Source organism: Thunnus albacares, chromosome 23 (genome assembly GCF_914725855.1).
Source record: "Thunnus albacares chromosome 23, fThuAlb1.1, whole genome shotgun sequence".
Taxonomy (NCBI): Eukaryota; Metazoa; Chordata; class Actinopteri; order Scombriformes; family Scombridae; genus Thunnus; species Thunnus albacares.
Window position 1 is genome coordinate 17,958,012 of NC_058128.1, and position 19,535 is coordinate 17,977,546.

Consider the following 19,535-nt stretch of genomic DNA (forward strand, 5'->3'; position numbering starts at 1 on the left):
TACAAACTGAGGCTACAGTTAACAGCAGTGTGCTGATATTCATACAAACTGAGGCTACAGTTAGACACAATGTACTGATATTCATACAAACTGAGGCTACAGTTAGAAGCAGTGTACTGATATTCATACAAACTGAGGCTACAGTTAACAGCAGTGTGCTCATATTCATACAAACTGAGGCTACAGTTAGAAGCAGTGTACTGATATTCATACAAACTGAGGCTACAGTTAACTGCAGTGTGCTGATATTCATACAAACTGAAGCTACAGTTAGACACAATGTACTGTTATTCATACAAACTGAGGCTACAGTTAGACACAATGTACTGTTATTCATACAAACTGAGGCTACAGTTAACTGCAGTGTGCTGATATTCATACAAACTGAGGCTACAGTTAGACACAATGTACTGTTATTCATACAAACTGAGGCTACAGTTAGACACAATGTACTGTTATTCATACAAACTGAGGCTACAGTTAGACACAATGTACTGATATTCATACAAACTGAGGCTACAGTTAGACACAATGTACTGTTATTCATACAAACCGAGGCTACAGTTAACTGCAGTGTGCTGATATTCATACAAACTGAGGCTACAGTTAACTGTGTACTGATATTTATACAAACTGAGGCTACAGTTAACTGCAGTGTGCTGTTATTCATACAAACTGAGGCTACAGTTAACTGCAGTGTGCTGATATTCATACAAACTGAGGCTACAGTTAACAGCAGTGTGCTGATATTCATACAAACTGAGGCTACAGTTAGACACAATGTACTGTTATTCATATAAACTGAGGCTACAGTTAGACACAATGTACTGTTATTCATATAAACTGAGGCTACAGTTAGACACAATGTACTGTTATTCATATAAACTGAGGCTACAGTTAGACACAATGTACTGATATTTATACAAACTGAGGCTACAGATGGAAGCAGTGTACTGATATTCATACATATTGAGGCTACAGTTAGCTGTGTACTGATATTTATACAAACTGAGGCTACAGTGAGGAGCAATGTACTGATATTCATACATACTGAGGCTACAGTTAGCTGCAGTGTGCTGATATTCATACAAACTGAGGCTACAGTTAGTGTTGACACAAGAGGCACATCTGGATGGTGTTTTGATCTAACTAAGAATGATCCACTAATTTCCTGCAAATCAAAGACACAGTACACAGTAGTATTGTCTTTTGTGAGGCAGAATATATGATAATGGCAGCAACCACGCAGGAGAGACTGTATTTTGTGCCAGCCTGTATAAATCTACAAGTGGAGTTTGTGGCAGTATGTAATTATTTTATAGAATAAAGCTGTTTCTAACGCTAATAACTGTACTACTATTACACTACTAGTAGTACAGTACTTCTACTTCTTTTACTACTAAGTGTCAATGCAACTATTACTGTATTTCAACCACTTAAGCAATTTCAAATAACTACAAATTTAATTATACAATTCTCATTTTGTATCTGATATTTAAAATTAAATGAAATTAAATTAATTTAAATTTCTTACATTTTGTTTGAAGTAAGCACGCATATCTTAAGAAAATGTAGCCTTTAGTTACATTAGAAAAGACAGAACAATGGTCAATACATGCAGAACATGGCAGTCAACTTTCTACATTATTTAAGTAGCAATGAATGATAAAATTTCTGCAATGACTCAAAGAGGTGAGAGAGAAACACACCTTTCCTGACATTTGCGGTCCCCACCTTATCTATGCCCATCCCCCATCCGCCCCGGTCACACGGTTTCAGCTGCTGACATTCAGTAGAAACAAGCAGCAGCACGCACGATAGCAGCACGCACGATAGCAGCACGGACGATAGCAGCACGGACGGACGGAGACGAGGACGGAGACGAGGACGGCTGACAGCAGAAAAAGAGCGAACAGATGAAAACTAAGTAAGTACATGAAACTTTTTTTAGTTATAATTAGTTAGGGTAAGCACTGTGGCTAAAGTGTCTGCAACCAAAAAAATCACACGTTTTATATTAGCATGGTTTGCTAATGCTAACGTGACCTAGCTTATAACCGGACGATATTGTTAGCAAACTGTATAAGTTTGAGCTGGTCTTTGAGCATTTTTATGGTTATGACTTCCTTTTTACTGCTTACTTTTACTTAATTGGCCTCAGATAACTTAATTTATTACTGTTGAGGAGTGCGGGAGGAGTGCGGGCTGAGGAGAGGAACAGGAATGTTTAATCAGCATTTTCACCTGCTGGAGCCATCAGTAGCTAGCATTAGCTAGCTACTGATGGCTCCAATGATGAGTAACTTAACTTACAAGGATAAATTATTTTATTTATTTACAGACTTAAAGGCATCACACACCTTAACAAGCAGAAGCTGAGTTATAGTTAGAACATACCTTATTTTTTAAATCTAAACTCTCTTAAAGGTACATAGACAAAGAAGCGCCTGGACATAGTTTTATATTTTTTGCTAATACTGAGCTTCTTCTTTCAGTGAGTATCAAGCCTTATACATATGACTCAGGGGAACCTGCCCTTTCTTTCTGGTGCAATGTAAAGTCATCATCATGCATTACCTTTGTGTGAGCATGCCATATTTGACCAAAAAAGTGATTTGTTGATTAATTCCATAGTTAACCCAGGTCTATTGTTCTGCATGTATGCACAACAGAAGCATGTTAGAAACTTGGTTACCTGAACACATGGCAGAGAAATCAGAGTTCTCCAGGAGAAATCTACCTGTGGGAATCAGGTCTTTGTAATCCACTACCCTGCTTACAGAAACCAGGGTTCTTGTTGACAGTTCATGTCAGTTAAGAAATCAGCTGACTGGAGAAAGCCACTTCAACTTGGTTAATTAAGTGCATGTAAAGACACAATGAAGAGCTTCATGAACTTCATTCAAGCCATATCTCTATAACAACCTTTTCAGTAGGGGAGATTTTTTTTCTCTGAATAGATGTAAGCATGGAATTGATTTTCTTTATCTCCACAAGCTGTAAACATAATGAAGTTGTATTGACTAATATAACCAGGTTGTAAAGTGGCCGGTCACCCCCCAAATTCTAGATATTTTCGTTTGATGTTTAAAAATGATGCATTTCTAGGTGTACAGATGATAGATCAGATGTTTTGTATTTAACCTCCTGCAGACAGAGTGCTAGATCCACCAGGCTGAAGGCACGCCAACAACGCCTCAGGGAGCATCATAATAAATCTTTATCCAAGCACATGGAATACGTAAAACACCAAACCCAGGTAACCATGACTGATTTTCAAATGTGATACACTATCCATACAAATATTCAAATATCTGACTTTATACAAATACTCTGACCTGTCTTTTCAATTGGGCCTCTTACAAATTATGTTTGGTTTTTAATAAAGAAAAGATATAGATATATGTGTTTTATGTTGTTTTTTCACTGATAGGGAACAAGCCTGGATTTAGACAGCAACACAGAGGTATACGCCCTTGAAAGATCACACTGTGGTGTTGGTGATGACCTGGATGTACCGCCCCTCACAAGAGCTGACAGTGTATTTGTAAGTTTACATAATGAAAACCTGTGGGACACTTAACTATTACAAGAGAAAATAAACAGGAGGATAATTCTAGTGATTTTCTATATTTTTCTTTTTGTCAACAAATTTCATGTTTGACAATGAACTGTATTGTGTGCATCCAAAGCCTGATATATCTTATTCCTCTGTGTCGTAGATCTCTGTTGTTGTTGTTCAAAAACTATTTCAACATATTGAGATTTGTTGACAAGAAAAATAAAAATTAGAAAATTGCCAGCCAAATCCTATTAACATTTGTTCCATATAATCCTTTGGGAAATAAAATAGTCAGTGGAATTTACCTCTGTGTCCCTCAATTAACCTTGTAGCTATTAACACAAGTCTTACATATTATGTTTTAGTATTTAATAAAGAAAAGATGTGTAGAAGTGTAATGCTCTGGTTCTTCAGCTCTTCGTGAACCTCATATTCTGGAGAAATGGTAATAAATGTGTCTGTCTGTTGTGTTTAGCTCTCAGGAGGACCAAACCAAGAGCAGGAGACCTTCTCACTATCAGATCCGTCATATGAGCTACTGGCGGCTTTCGAGAGTTTGGTAAGTGTCAAATAAGCACTTTTAGCTTGTTCTATACAGCAGACCTCCTAAGCCAGTTATAATGCAGGTATCCTTCCAGGTAATTAGAAATGACTGTAGTGAGTGTGCAGCTATAGGGAGATATTTACCCTTGATATATTCATGTCTGCAGCTCCTTAGCTTTTTCATAATGTGCAGGTTTGTGTCAGAGTGAGTTAAATAGGACCTATTATGCTCATTTCAGCTCTGAATTTTTACTTTTGGACTCTACTAGAGTTACTTTGTATGATTCACAGTTCAAAAAACTCCTTATTTATCTTATACAGGCCCCTTATGCAGCCCCTCAGTATACACTGTCTCTCTGTACAGGTCACTTTAGCTCCTGTCTCTTTAAGGCCCCTCTCCCAATGAGCCCTCTCTCTTCTAACCAACTTTACATATCGATGGCCAAAGAGCAAAACCTCCGATCTGAAAAATGCAGAGAAAACTAAAAAAAAACTTGTTTTCTTGCAGAATGCTATTTGTTCAGGATACCCAATACATAATACACTGTTTTTGGACTATATTATTATATTATGTGTTAACAATACCGACCAGACATTAATGCCTTGCAAAGTGCAGAAAGGAGCTTTTGCACTTGAAGAGGTTCTACAAAACGATGCTCTAAATAAGTTAATAATTCAAATTAAATTAAAAATAAATTACAGTTTGTTTTCAGGTAAAAAGATGTAGTGAATGTAATAGTTGCTACATTGTAGTAAACTAGGGTCAGAATTCCTTAAATTCAGTGTGTTTGCTTCCTCGTCCACTGGAAATGAATGTTCAGTGATTGTGTAACTCACTCGTGCTGTAGCCTCTCTACGCACTCAGGGTCTCTGCGTTGTGTTTTTTGTTTTGTTGTGTGACTTTTCTGTCACAATGAAGGGCGGGATTATCCTGCAGACAGACTGAATATGAGCAGCCTTCCTTGTTCTCATCATCCAAAGAGAAATCCGCCAATCAGAAAATTCTGCAGATAGGAGGTTTTGCGCTTTGGCCATCGATATCAGAGTTGTGTAACTTAACTGCCGACACAAACCCAATATTTCCTGCTTTACTGCTTCAAAGTAAAAACTTGTAAATTACTAAATAACAGGAGACTTTTATTGTGAAGAATTTACAGGAAGTAAAACATGTTTTCCTTGTTTTTCCCCCAAAGGAAACAAGCCTATGTGACTTTGACAGCACAGAGATATGCATCCTTGAAAGTTCACACCCTGGTGTTGGCGATGACCTGGATGTACCGCTCCTGACAACAACTGACAGTGTAAGTTTGCATAATGAATTGTGTGTGTATCAAAGCCTGATATATCTTATTACTCTGTGCCATAGATCTCCGTTGTTGTTCAAAAACTATTAAAAACATATTGAGATTTGTTGACAAGAGGAAAATTTTGAAAATTGCTAGCCAAATCCTTTAACATTCGTTCCAAATAATCCTTCAGCAAATAATTATTTTCTATTAATCTTGTAGCTGTTAACACAACTCTGACAGTGCATGTCATAGTCTTGCCCTAACCCTGTATGGGTTAGGTGATAGTCAGGTTCAGTTGCCCAGGTTTTAAGGGGGTCTCATAGACGATGCAAGATTTTCATACCTGCTTAATGTGTTAACACTTTATTTGAAGGGGTGTTGATACGACTGATATAAGACTGCCATTAACATGACATGACAAGACTCATGAACTTGACTGTTGTCATTAAGTGTCATTCGGTCAATTATGTCTTTGTCATGACAACGTAACGTCAGTCAAGGTTATGACTGTTGCCATAAATGGCCCCTTATGTCACTTTCAAAGGAAGTTGACATTGTTTTCCACATCATAGTCAGGACAACTTTACATTAGCCAAAGCTTTCATCAAGGTTTCATTACAAGTTATTGTATCACAATCAAATGCTTATAAACTGTCAACAGTATTGGACTTAATTTACATTAAATGTTATTATGTAGTCAAATGCTTAGATAACAGAACGTTGAGTTACATTAGAGACCTGGCAAACAAGTGCCAAGTCATTTTTTGATTATGCCTGCTGTGTCATGTTTATGACATGATATTTAGGTTATATTGGCTTGGCTAATGTAAAGTTGTCATGACTATGATATGCCAAACAATATCAACTTTTTATTGAAAGTGACATAAGATACCATTTATGACAAAATCATAACCTTGACTAATGTTATGTTATCATGACAAAGACCTTCCAAGCAAAGTCAACTTTGCAGGGAAAGTGACATAATTGACAGAATGACACTGAATGACAACAGTCATTAATATTCATTAATGTTTATGACAGTTGTCATGTCAGTCTTATGAGCACCCCTTCAAATAAAATGTTATTGTTAATGTTTCTTGCACATAATTTAGCTATAAATGTCTTTTATATTCCATTTCCAGCTTCCGGAAGAATACCTGGAATCAACCTCCAAGTTATCTGATGGATCAGAAGCCTCTATGAGCTGCATTGAAAGCAGTGCTGATGAATATATTCCGCCAAAAGACTCAACACATGGAAGCAGTTCAGAGGAATCTTGTGATCTTCTGAGCACGGTTCCATTGGTGAAACCCAAGAAGCAGAAGACATCACAGAGAACTTCTAGAGGAAAGACATTGCCCAGTACCTCTTCAGATAAAGATAATAGGAGAACAGAAAGTGAAAACTCTGATGACACTAACCTGGGAAAAATATCAGTAATGAAGCTCCAAAAAAGGAAAGATGGTGCCAGAGTGTACAGTAAAAAGCATTATTGTCTGTACTGTCCCATCCAATGCCATAAAATGGCGAGGCACTTAATACGCAAACACAGAACTGAAGAAGCTGTAAAAAAAGCTATCTCTTTTCCTTTGAACTCAAAGGAACGAAAACTGCATTTTGATCTCATTAGAAACAAAGGGAACCGTGCCCATAACAATGAGGTCCTAAAAACTGGTAGTGGAACACTGGTTCCAAGTCAGCAATCTGGGAAAACGGTGAAAGCAAGTGACTACATGCACTGCATAAACTGTGAGGCTTTTCTTCAAAGGAGATCATTATGGAGACACATGTCCAGGTGCAGGCTTTCACAAAAAAGCAGCACAACAAAGCCTGGCAAAAGTCGGATCCAGTCACTCTGTGCCTATGCACAGCCTGTCCCAGAGGGGGTTAGCAGAAAGGTTTGGGAGCTGGTAAATGCTATGCACCAAGATGAAGTGACAAACATCATCAGAGAGGAGAAAAGCATTTTGAGATTTGGAGAACATTTGTATGCAAAGCATGGACATGACAAGACCAAACATGAGTACATTAGACAAAAAATGCGAGAAATAGGAAGACTGATTCGGCGCTCACGGAAAACTGGCAGACTGAAACGAATGGAGGACTTCTATGTACCTTCGAATTTCAACTTTGTGGTCCAAGCAGTTAAGGATGTGGCTGGCTTTGATGAGGACAAAAACATCTACAAAACTCCATCCTTGGCTCTGAAACTGGGTCACAGTCTCAAGAAGATTGCAGATATTCTTGAGTGTGAAGCTCAGATGGCAGAGTCTGATAATGAACAATTTCTTAAGAATCTGGAGAGAAGCCGGGGTCTTTATGACAAAAAGTGGAATGTCTCTGTGTCATCACGTGCCCTACAAACTCTAAGGGAGGGGACATGGAACACTCCTCAGCTCCTCCCTTTCACTGAGGATGTAAAGAACATGCACATGCATCTTGATTCGTGCAGAGAGGAATATCAAAGCAGACTAAAGAACGATCCAAATAAGAGGAACTGGTCCAAGCTGGCAAGTTTGACTCTTTGTGAGGTGATCCTTTTTAATCGCAGGAGAGAGGGTGAGGTGTCAAAGATGCCTCTCAGTGCATTCACCCTAAGAGACACTTCAGGAGTTCATTCAGATTTGGCACTAGGACTCTCAGAGCTGGAGCAAAAGCTTTGCCAGCATTTCCAACGCATTGAAATAAGAGGGAAAAGAAACAGGAAAGTTCCCCTCCTTTTAACACCGGACATGCTGTCCTCAATGGAAGCCTTGGTTGCACATCGGCGGGCCTGTGGTGTACCGGATGAAAATCCCTTTTTCTTCTCCAGACCTGAAGCAGAGACTCACTTGAGGGGATCAGATGCCATCAGACAGATTGCAAGGGAATGCGGGGCCAAGCATCCTGAAACTCTGTCCTCAACGAAATTGAGAAAACATGTATCGACACTGTCCACAGTCCTGAACCTTAGAGATAATGAGATGGACATACTCGCAAATTTTCTCGGCCATGACATCCGTGTGCATAGACAGTACTATAGACTACCTGAAGGAACCCTGCAGTTGGCCAAGGTCAGCAAAGTGCTGATTGCCCTAGAACAAGGCCGACTGTCAGACTTCAAGGGAATGAGCCTGGACGAGATCCAGATTGATCCCAATGGTAAAGGAAATATATGAATGTGTGTGTATATATATGTATATAATATTTATTTATTTATTTAAGAGTAAGTGTCTTTTTCTTTCGTTATCACTGCTTTTCAGAGGGAGTGCTAGAGGCTGTAGACAGTGATCATTCAGAGACAGAGAGGGACTCATCGGTCTGCTCCTCATCGTCAGGTGGGTTGTACATTTAACTGAGAGAGTGGGATTGTTGAGATCAACCATATGCCAATTTATTAACTTTATTGTCATTTTTTGTCAAAGGATCGTCAAGATGTAATACAAGACAGCCTACCATGGATGAGTTTGGTGATGAAGCTGCTTTCATAGGTATCCCACAGACTAACTAGACACTACTCTGAGAAATTAAAAAGACAACGATTTATATTTTATTTGTTATTTTAACAGGATCCTCAACAACTAAGAAAAGAAAGAAAACGGAGTCTGACAGTGATGACCTGGACACAGGTAATACACACTATATGCACTCCTTGCTATTTGTTAGTTACCTGCTTGTACAAAAAGGAGGGAATTAAAAGAATTATGTGCTAGCATGCTAATATTCTACCAAATGTATCAACTGCTTTTGAATTGAATCAATACAATACTGTATTGAAATTAGACTGTTAAGCAGAAATCTGTGGGTGGAGCCTGTCACCTGGGCTCTGCCTCAGCTGGCTGGATGATAGAGCTGCTGCATGAAGGTTAATCTAACATCTCCCAGTATAAATTGATATATTCCTGATTCTTACTGGTTCTTTGAAGGGTTTAGTTATGTGTGGGCGCCATTACACATGTCTGACTGTGGTTGAATGGACTCAATACTTAACCAACTACCAAATGTATGGTGCAGCAGTTAAGTTCTGGTCTTGAGTGCTAAAATCTTACTTTTTCACCCAAAAAAAAAAGTTTATTTTCTTTGAATGTTTATTGTTTATTGCATAAATTACGATAGCAAAATTCAGTTCTAAAACTATTCCGCTATCATTATCAAAAAATATTAAAATATAATTGCATAAAGCTAATTTATAATGATAATGGAATGAGTTCATGCAAACACCGAAAAATAAGATATAAAAATACTGTGGGAAAAGCGATAATTGATCCCACAGTGTTCTGAAACTGCACCAAGCATTTGGTAGTTTGTAAGTATGGAGTCAGGTCTACTACTTACAGACACTTGTAACGGTGACCACACACAGCACCCGACCAGAATTTGACCACAACACATAACTCGATCAAAGAACCAGAAATCGGTAAAATCAGTAAGATGCTTCGAGCTCCTCTATCATCTCGTTCCTTCAAGATTTGCTGCTTCATGCAGCAGTTCTGCCAAGCACTCCGGAGACTCCAGTAAACTGAAGTAGAGCCCAGTTGACTGGCTCCACCCACAGACTTTTGATTGACAGCCTAATTTGCATGCTGTGCCAGGTGATTATTTTTTGGTCAATTATAGTACAGTGGTTGTTTTATAATAAACTGGGTGGCAATAAAGTGGTTGGAATATTTGCAGAACGTTGGTTATAATACACTTAACATGCGCTGTATTGCAATCACCATTTTTTCTCCATATTGATTTCTGGTATTCCATAGCGACCTACATCTTTTTCTTTTTATAAATGGTTTATTCTTCTGATAGGACCTTCAAGATCCAACAGTGGACAGTGGACCTCTGATGAGCCTGGCAGTGTTGAACCTACTACTGCAGGTATCCCACAGACTGAGGCCATGGCACTTGATGTCCACATTCCCTCTTGATCCATCACCTTTTTCACACAGAACAGCTAAACAGGCACTATTATAAAAAGCTCTGATTGGCGGCTTTATCACCTTCAAATGATGCTTTTATTTCAAAGCAGCACAAATGCTTTAAGTACACAGACACTGACAAAGACGCTGTGTCTGTACATGGCCAAACAAGATAAAGAATTTACTGATTGATTGATTTTAGTAATTTTAAGAAAACTTATGAAATCAAAAGATTAATGATGTGCAGCACTTTCTTTCTCAGTGCTCCTAATGAAGTTATAGTGTAGTGGTTAAGATTCTGCTTTCTCCTTGAGAGACCGCGGTTTAATTCCCAGTCTGACCTCTCAGCAACACTAGATGTGCCTACTGTACCTCCAGATGTGTAAGTCATTTGGGATAAAAGCATCTGCCAAATGTATAAATGTAATTGAATTTAAAAAAATCAGATGCACTGCACTGTTAGAAATATTAGATTTTGTTAGTCTTAAGTCTTGTTATAGATGCCTTTCATTTAAACAGTGAAGGTGTGTTGTCAGTTAGCTGTAAATGTATTGTATTAATATATTTATTCATTATTTTAACAGGATCCTCAAAGTCTAAAAAAAGACAGAGACTTGAAACAGGTATTTCACACACTAAATGCACTCCTTGCTATTTGTTTGTCACCTATTTTTACAAAAGGGGTATAGTTAAAAGAATAACATGCTTCTGATCTAATATTCTACCTTGTGTTGTTTATGGCTTTATTAGTCTTTAATTCTTTATTACAGCCCAGTGTAATCTGTCAGTCATTCACTTGTGTAATGAGGGTTTATGCATTCTAGCCTGAAATCATCTCAATCAATAGTCACATTTATACAATGAGAGTAGAGAGTGTCAGTCAGAGGTGTTATCTCTCACTGAGACTCTAAAAACCTGACCAACTGCAGGTAACATCAGGTTTTTAGAGTCTCAGTAAGAGATATCACCTCTGTACTCACAGCAGGAGATAACATGGTTACTAACGTGCCATGTAAATATAGTCAGTGCTTATGCTATTTGTTTTATGTTGTCAGCCACTAAGCCACTACTACCTTGAGATCCCCAGTTTATTCCTACAATGTGAAATAGGTTGGGTACCACATCAGTCAATACAACTGATGCTGTAAAAAGTTACCATACTGTTTTTAAAAAAAGCTTTGACTTGGTGTCAGAATATCACTTTTCAGGACATTGCTTGATGAAATTACATATTTGATCAAAATAATTAGAGTGATTGGTCACTGAATAATCCTTTATATCGCTTTCTCTTTTTTCTGTCTTTCTTTCTTAGAAACCTCTAAGAGGAGGAATTGGTCATTTGTGGAGGTCCAAGCTGTTGAAAAAACACTAAAAGCCTTCATAGAATCTGGTAAAGTACCAGGGAAATCAGAGTGTGTTTCCTGCATTCAAGCTTCACCAGATGCTCTTCAAAAGAGAAACTGGACGGCGGTGAAGTTCTATGTTAAGAATCGGATTACTGCCATTCAGCGTGAAAGCGCAAAAAGACTTTACTGAATGTGTGTTGGTGCATGTGATGCTCTTAGTTGTTACTTGTTGATGAATGTGATGCCCTGTGTACTTGTTGTCACTAGGAGTGAATGTTTTAAACCAATTATGCTGCAACTATTTTGATTATTGATTAATCTTTTTTAATTATTTTCTTGATTAATTGATTCGTTGTTTAATCTATAAAATGTCAGAAAATGGTGAAAAATGTTCACCAGTTTTTCCGAAAGCGCTAAGATGGCGTCCTCAAATGTCTTGTTTTGTTCATAACTCAAAGATCTTCAGTTTACTGTCAGAGGACTAAAGAAACCAGAAAATATTCACATTTAAGAAGCTTTTAACTTTTTTTCTTAAAAAATTATTCAAACTAATTAATTATCAAAATAGTTGGCGATTAATTTAATAGTTAACAACTAATCGATTAATCATTGCAGCTCTAAAACAAATACACAGGCTGTTCGAAATGAAAGTTGTGTTACAATATGAGCTCGATTTGTTTCTCACTTTTGTACATTAGGTCTAGTTTTTTTCTGACCAGAGGCGTTTTGGGAGCAAATTCTGGTGGTTTCAGTCATAATGTTTCGTCTCCTCTTTCGTAAAGCAGGTCTGGTGTTTGTAAAACCTATTGGACAACAATTGACAAACCAGTATTCACCTTTTAAAATGTTTATTTGCAACATGTGTTCAATAATTCTAAGTAAAAGAGCAGCAATAAACAAAATATAAAAGTGAAATAATCTTGCTCAACTTTTGTCTATTGAAAGAATCTTAAATATGGACAGTAGTGTGTTGTGTAAATGGACTGTAGGGTGTTAAGGGTAACCGTGCACCGGGGTGGAGGTAACTTTAGTGTTGAACCAATATGCAATCCTAATTTCTTAAAGAGGCCAGGTAAATTATCCATCATGTTTATCAACTGTTTAATTGTATGTTTGCCCAAAAATTATATTTTAGAATCAGAATCTGATCTATATTTGTGGCAGCCTGGATTATTAGATTTGGTGTTTATGTAATCTAATATTGAGTTTTCAATCCAACATTAGATTATCATCATGCTTTGTGTTTAACAGTGGTGTTGGTTGTATATTAATAGACATAACATGATGTCCCCATGGGAGGCAAATTCCTGACTTAACATGACGAGTCCCCAGGGGGGACAAAATTCAGGTTTAAAAAATTTTTGAGAGTTATTGAAGTTTCAAGTGATTTTCATGTTCAGAAAAATTTATGATGATTTTAGCAGTTAAAATTATGTCTCTAGACCCTTCAGAAAGGGTGGATCCCATCAGACTGCTGCCAGTCATTGGTCCCCGGCATGTGATAAAAACCCGTATGTGTGTGTGTGTGTGTGTGTGTACATGAAATCCCTTAAAATAGAGTTTTTCCCCTTCTTTTCCCCTTAAGCTTTAAGGTTGGAAAAGTCATCTTAATTTATATTGTCTGACAGTAGATTCTGTTTCAGCTTGTTTCAGCTCTTCATTGAAGCTGTTAACACTAAGTGAAATATCACAACCCAGAGTTCTAATTGTCTTAAGCATAATTTCTTACACATTTTCTCAAATTCACATTTGGTATCTTTGAAAGCTTTGGGACGTAGCCCGCCGATGGGTCAGAGAGGTGGTTTTAAAAACCGTCCTCTCTTGTTTTGACTGTCTGGTTTTGACCGAACGCTGTTGTATTTTCATGTGAAGGCGCATTAATTCATTTCAGGGTGACGTTGTGATTCCGATCCCGCACGGCTGAGAGGGATTCTGGGAAAAGCAGAGGGGGGAAAACGCTGACAATAACTCTGGAATCGTCGGCTATTATTTTGGCTCATTGGCTCAAACGGAGTCAAGCTGCTGCCCTGCAGCCGAGCCAAAACAACCCCGTCCACCTGCCGAGAGAGGGAGAGAGACAGAGAGAGAAACAGTGTGTGTGTGTGTGAGTGTGTGTGTGTGTGTGTGTGTGTGTGTGTGTGTGTGTGTGTGTGTGTGTGTGTGTGTGTTAGTGCAAGCCCCCATCCGGCTTTTGGATCCACAGTGAGCTTTTGGTTCAGAAGCTGCTGGAGAGAGAGAGAGAGAGAGAAAGATGGGAGGAGACTCAACCTCAGTCCAGCTCGCTCTGACCAGCCTCACAAACAATACCATCTCTCTCTCTCTCTCTCTCTCACTCACTTTCTATTTTTCACTCAGATGTTTTGCCCTGAGTCACCACAAGCGGCCAGCTCTATTTTTCCTATTATCTCATATTTGTGAAGCCTGGAGACCTTTAGAGGAAAAGGGAGGGAGGGATGGAGGAGGTGGAGGGGGAGAGAGAGGGGGGGGGGTATGTGGAAAGAGAGAGAGAGAGAGAGAGAGAGAGAGGAGGAAAAGAGAGAGAGAGAGAGGGGAGGAAAGAAGAGAGAGAGAGAGTGAGAAAGAGAGCCCGGGCCCTCGGGTGCACAACAAAGAGGCCTCTGTGCCAGCGCCAGGCCCAGCCGGGCTCAGAGGAGGGTGGAGGATGAAGGAGGAGAGCGAAGGCGAAAAGGAGGAGGAGGAGGTGGAGGAGGGCCCACAGGAAAGGGCCCTGGCTTGGGACCCGTGGCCGGCCCTTATATCCCGAAAAAACAGGCTCCACATTGACTTGGGCCTTGGCAGCCATGGGGAGGCTCCAGCAACTCCCTCCCACCACCTCCTCCTCCTCCATTCTCCTCCCTCCCTCCCTCCCAAACTGAGCAGGGGTCAGCATTGAATAAGCAATTATACAAGCACTGGTGGAGTTTGTCTAAGACTGCCACCCTGAACACTGAAGTATTGAGATGGAAGGAAAGAGAAACAGAGAAAGCACCGAGCAGAGATGTGTGGCGTCTTCTGTGGCGAAAAACACATTTGCTGGCGGCCATGACAGAGACAGAAAGAGTATGTTTACATGTGATCCAAAGATTAGATTATAACCAGATTAAGGCAAGACCTAAATCTTTTCAACTGTCATGTAAACACCTTAACCAGGTTAACTTAACTGAATTAAAGTCAAAATCAGAGCAAGCATAACTGACCTGGATTACTCATCACTCTTTGAATTATGTGCCTTAATGGTTTTCATCATAAAAAGTCAGTTTTGCTTCTCTTAATGTTTTATTACCCATCCTCCCTGACATTAACTCAACTATCAAACACATAATGTATAGGAATGCAGAGAAAATTGGGTTATTCGGATGATCCTAAATGCTCTGATGATCTTTGATCTTAATCTGGGTTACACAGCGTAACAGAAAGACAAATTGTTGCCGGAGTGAGGCTGCAAACACACCTGCACATAGACTCATGCTTACATAGGAATAGTTTACTCAAGATAGCTCTAAGCTGTGCTAAACTATTCTATGTAAATGAGCTGTCTTGACATTTCACCTGAAATAGCAACATTTTAATGAATATTTAGAGTAGTTTAAAATGAACAAAGTGTTTTATTTAAGAAAAAAAGAGGGGAAATGCTTTACTATTTATATAATAGGAGGTAACTTAAGTCTTCGAGGAGTAAAATTTTACAACTTTAACAGACTGGATCGTCTACATTATGGAGATGTTCAAAAAAGACTTCCCGAAAAGCAGAATTTTTGAATACAACTCCTCACTTATTTACACCCTCTTGATACTGCAGCTTTTGCTTTTCAGTCTGGCTATTCCCCCTTCACACTGACAGAGCCAACATACTCCATTACGAAATGATGATGTTGATATTTTGATGATCAATTCATGTCTGGTTGAGCTGGGCCATGTGTCTGGACACATTTTCATCGATTCCTTCTAAAGACGGTCCAATCATTCCAAAGCGAAGAGGGCCGTGCCAAGATTACGGGCAGTCTCTTGTCAAAAAAAAAAAAAAAAAAAAAAAAAAGGCAGGGGCACTATAGAGTGGCTTGAGAGAGGAGACAGAGATAGAGAGGGAGATGTATCAAAAAGCTTTTTGTCCAAGCCCACCTCGCACCACCACCTCCGCAAGGTTAGCCGCTAAAAGTACCAATTACTGGCTTGTTGTTGGGGAGAACAGCGCTTGGCAACAGTTGCCGCGGTGGCCGGGCCTCTGTGTAAACACTAAAATCCCTCTCCTCCTCCTCCTCCTCATCCTCCTCCTTACTTTCTAGCCCCCTCCCAGTGTTCCCTGTCTCCCACTGAAGCAGAGGATCGCGGTGAGCAACAGAAAGAGTGTGTGTGTGTGTGTGTGTGTGTGTGTGTGTGTGTAAGACTCTCAGTCCCTGGTCGGTCTCAACGTCCACAGCGACTTCTCATTCAGAAGCTGCTCCAACTTTAGTTAATAATAAACACGCAGACCACTAGGCAGGCTAGGGGGACACCAGCATGCCTCACACACTCACACAGAGTGAATCAAACTGAAAGTATTTGGCAGACACTCACACACTCCTCAGCATCATGACATCGACTTCTGAGAGATATGAGACTGTTATTCACCTTGCAATTAAGTTAAGTTTTTGGGTGAAGCGACAAGGGACATATGGTCCTCCCCTAAAGTGCTGTGACAATCACAGACGTGTCTTTAAACACATTTCGGGGCGACACACCTGTTAACTGAAAACCACACAAACACACACACACACACAAACAATATCGGTTGCCAAAACACCTAAAGACTAACTGTGGAGAGGGTTTTATTTTTGTCTACTTAAAGTTAGATGTAGTTTTAGGGGAAAAAAAAGCTTTAAAGAAAAGGACACATTTGTTTTTTTTTTTTCTCTCTCATGTAAATGTGTTGCAAGTGTGCTGCAAGAATATGAAAAAAGAGGGATTTTAACTAACAGAAAACAACAGATGTAATGGGATCTTTTTTTTTTCACTCTAATATTAGGTACTTGGGATTGTATGGATGCATAGCAACATGTTTCCATTAAATGTGATGTTCTAAGAATAGGCCACTGCACATAAAGCGAAAATTTACAAGGGTGTCAGTCAACAATTTAATAAATTGAAAATCCATTTATCTGAATACAGAGTTCTGCCCTTCACTCCACTGCCTTTCCCTAACAGATGGTGTTGTGGGTGCTTATGTCCAATTTGATTTGAACCAAACCCTCAGCCAATTTTTACACTGGCATGAAATCTCAGCGAGCCAGATCCACACACTGGCAGTCAGAAATAGCAGCGGAGAGGGCGCGACATTGTGAAAGAACGATGAAGGGCAAAATCTGGAGCGACATTCGAGAAAGTCGCAGAAAAACTTTCCTTGTTGTTTCATTTTTCTTATGTGTGTGTGCGTGTGTGTATGTGTGTGTGCGTTGTGTGTGTGTTTTTTTTCCCTCCCCTCCTCTGCATGTTGTTTTTGTGCCGAGCTGGAGAAATTAGCGATGCTATCTTAATGCTGTGTTTTTGCGGGAGAGAGAGAATGTTCCTTTCACACACACAGACACACACACACACACACACACCATTTTCCCAATTGCCTCTGTGACCTCCATTATCATTAAATGGTCTTTGATAGCATCTAGACATTTGAATCCACTGCGGACTAATTCAGCTCGGCCCCTGATACCCGCTGCCACTGCACCTTATTAGGGACAAGCTATGGGACTGAACACAGATCCCATTTTCATTTTACTGCCTCATACTTTACAGGCTGAAGAGCCCAAGTGTCAACTGTGGTACTGATAACCACCAAATACTGCCTGCTAATTGCCTGGTTAACAAACAGAGCCTCATGAGAGACTTTTGAATAGATAATAGAGGTTCACATGCAACAATGGCTCATTCTGTATTTACAACTCAATGTATTCACTGAGGATCTGCTGAAAAGCTGCTCTGACAAGTATATTGTATCCTATTGCTGCTGTCAGGTGAAAACCTTGTATCTTCGGGATCTAAACTTTTCAAAAAGACAGAAAATGCTTTTTTTTTTCCTAGCAGTTTCTAGCTGAGAGACGATGTATTTTTTTGCATGATCCAATATGTTTTGAGACTGTTTTACAGGCCATAGAGGTCAAAGAGTTGACTTAACCAATAGAGATTCATGATGTAATCTATCAAGTAATCCATGAAAATCCTTAAAATTAGTTGCTTACAGTCAGATCCCGCTGTCATTTACGAACTGTTGAAACCTTTAGTTTCATGGAAAAATCTGATGTATATCACATCGACCTGTGAATCAACCAATCAGATAAGCCCCCCCGCTAAAAAAGAATCACAAAAAATAAAAGGTGCAAATTCTGCTTGCTCACCCCGGTGTCAGGGTGAGGAGAGGGTTAAATAGTCGGGGCCGGCACTCTTTTAATGCACGCACATCTCTCCCTGTCAAAAGCATCCTGTTAAAGTAGGCCAAGGCATGTGTATTGGTGTGTGTGTGTGTGTGTGTGTGTGTGTGTGTGTGAGTGTGTCGTACACAGTGGCTCAGGCTGCTGTAATGGAAAATGACACTTGCAATCTGTCTCGTGGCAATAACCCCTCTTCAGCGCTCTTGTCTCCACTCCACACACGCACGCACGCACACACACACACACACACACACGAATGTGCGTGTGCACGCTTGCACACACTCAATGTCTCTGTCACTGCAGCGACCCCCGGGCCGTCCTTGTCACTGCACAGCTTTATTGCATCACTTTAACGTGACAACAAAAGAAGGCATTGTGTATTGGGCCTGCCGTGTATAGGAGGGGAACGGACCCACGCATTAACTACGCGAGAGACAGAAGGAGAACACACACACATACACACACACACACACACACACATAGTGCTGCGTTTTCTCTTGCGAGTCCCCCTGCGAGTGACATTTTTCGTCTGCCTGTCAAAGCAATGACAGAGAGACAGACAGAACAGCAAGACACTGCTGACACACTAATGCTGCTTTGCATGTTGGAAGCCTATTCAAACAGGGCTGAGCTGTGACTTTAACCTCCCCTGTGCTTGTGTGTGTGTGCGTGTGTGTGTGTGTGTGTGTGTGTGTGTGTGCGTATACGTGTGTGTGTTTGTGCATGCGAGACTGATGGGTAAAGACTGTTATTTCTGACGCTATCATAGTTTTGGCCCCGTGTCGGCTGTTTGATTGACAGTTGGCTTGGCTGTAGAGTGCCTTCGCGTTGCCGGACGGCGGAGGCGGGATCCGCCTATTCTAGTTAACGCAGACGCTGTTGACAAGTGCAAACAGACGTACACACATGCACATACACACGCACACACTCATCCTCCCCCCCCCCCCTCCTCTGTTTACGTGTCTGTTTCAGTCTTGATAGTCGTCTCTGTCTCTTTTTGTCTTTCTTCTCTATGTGTGAATGTTTGTTCCATCTGTGCGTCGATCGGCCTGAGACAGAGCGCGTTGTAAAGTCTTAAGAATAGACCACATTGTCTTGTGTGCTGCTCAAAGATAGGGCGACAGACATGTGAGAACCATTAGACCAATGGCAACAACAGTCCAAACAGCGCTGGAATGCTCTGCTGACTAGCATGTGTGTGTTCATGTTTGTGTGTGTGTGTGTGTGTGTGTGTGTGTGTGTGTGCCTGCGAGTGTTTGTGTGCCTGACCTGTAAATCTTTTCCTACTCCCCAATTTTCCTGGCAAGATCTCATAGTTTTCAGGCAAAGAAAAAAAAAATTTTGATTGGTTGATGAGATTTGCCTCGTCAATAACGGCTGATGCTGCTGCTTAGGTCACATTTAGATCACTTAGCCATCTGTGGCTAACAAATAGGAAGAGTAGAACTCACACAAATTAAATGACAATAACAGAGTTGGCGAAAGTACATACTGTAACTGAGTTGAAA

General features: G+C 40.0%; 2 protein-coding genes and 1 long non-coding RNA gene across 19 annotated transcripts in view; 2 read left to right on the top strand and 1 right to left on the bottom strand.

Annotated features, from left to right (window-relative positions):
• LOC122975619 overlaps positions 1-19,535 on the top strand; it is a 292,897-nt gene that overhangs the window by 93,856 nt on the left and 179,506 nt on the right. The gene's annotated exons all lie outside the window — the stretch shown is intronic.
• sox5 (SRY-box transcription factor 5) overlaps positions 1-19,535 on the bottom strand; it is a 111,193-nt gene that overhangs the window by 53,798 nt on the left and 37,860 nt on the right. The window lies entirely within an intron of this gene.
• Positions 7,370-9,086, top strand: LOC122975617. Its single transcript, XM_044344141.1, has 4 exons — positions 7,370-8,535; positions 8,637-8,711; positions 8,799-8,843; positions 8,943-9,086. Exons 1-4 carry the CDS (start codon positions 7,434-7,436, stop codon positions 9,068-9,070), a joined length of 1,350 nt encoding a protein of 449 aa, XP_044200076.1. The 5' UTR covers positions 7,370-7,433; the 3' UTR covers positions 9,071-9,086.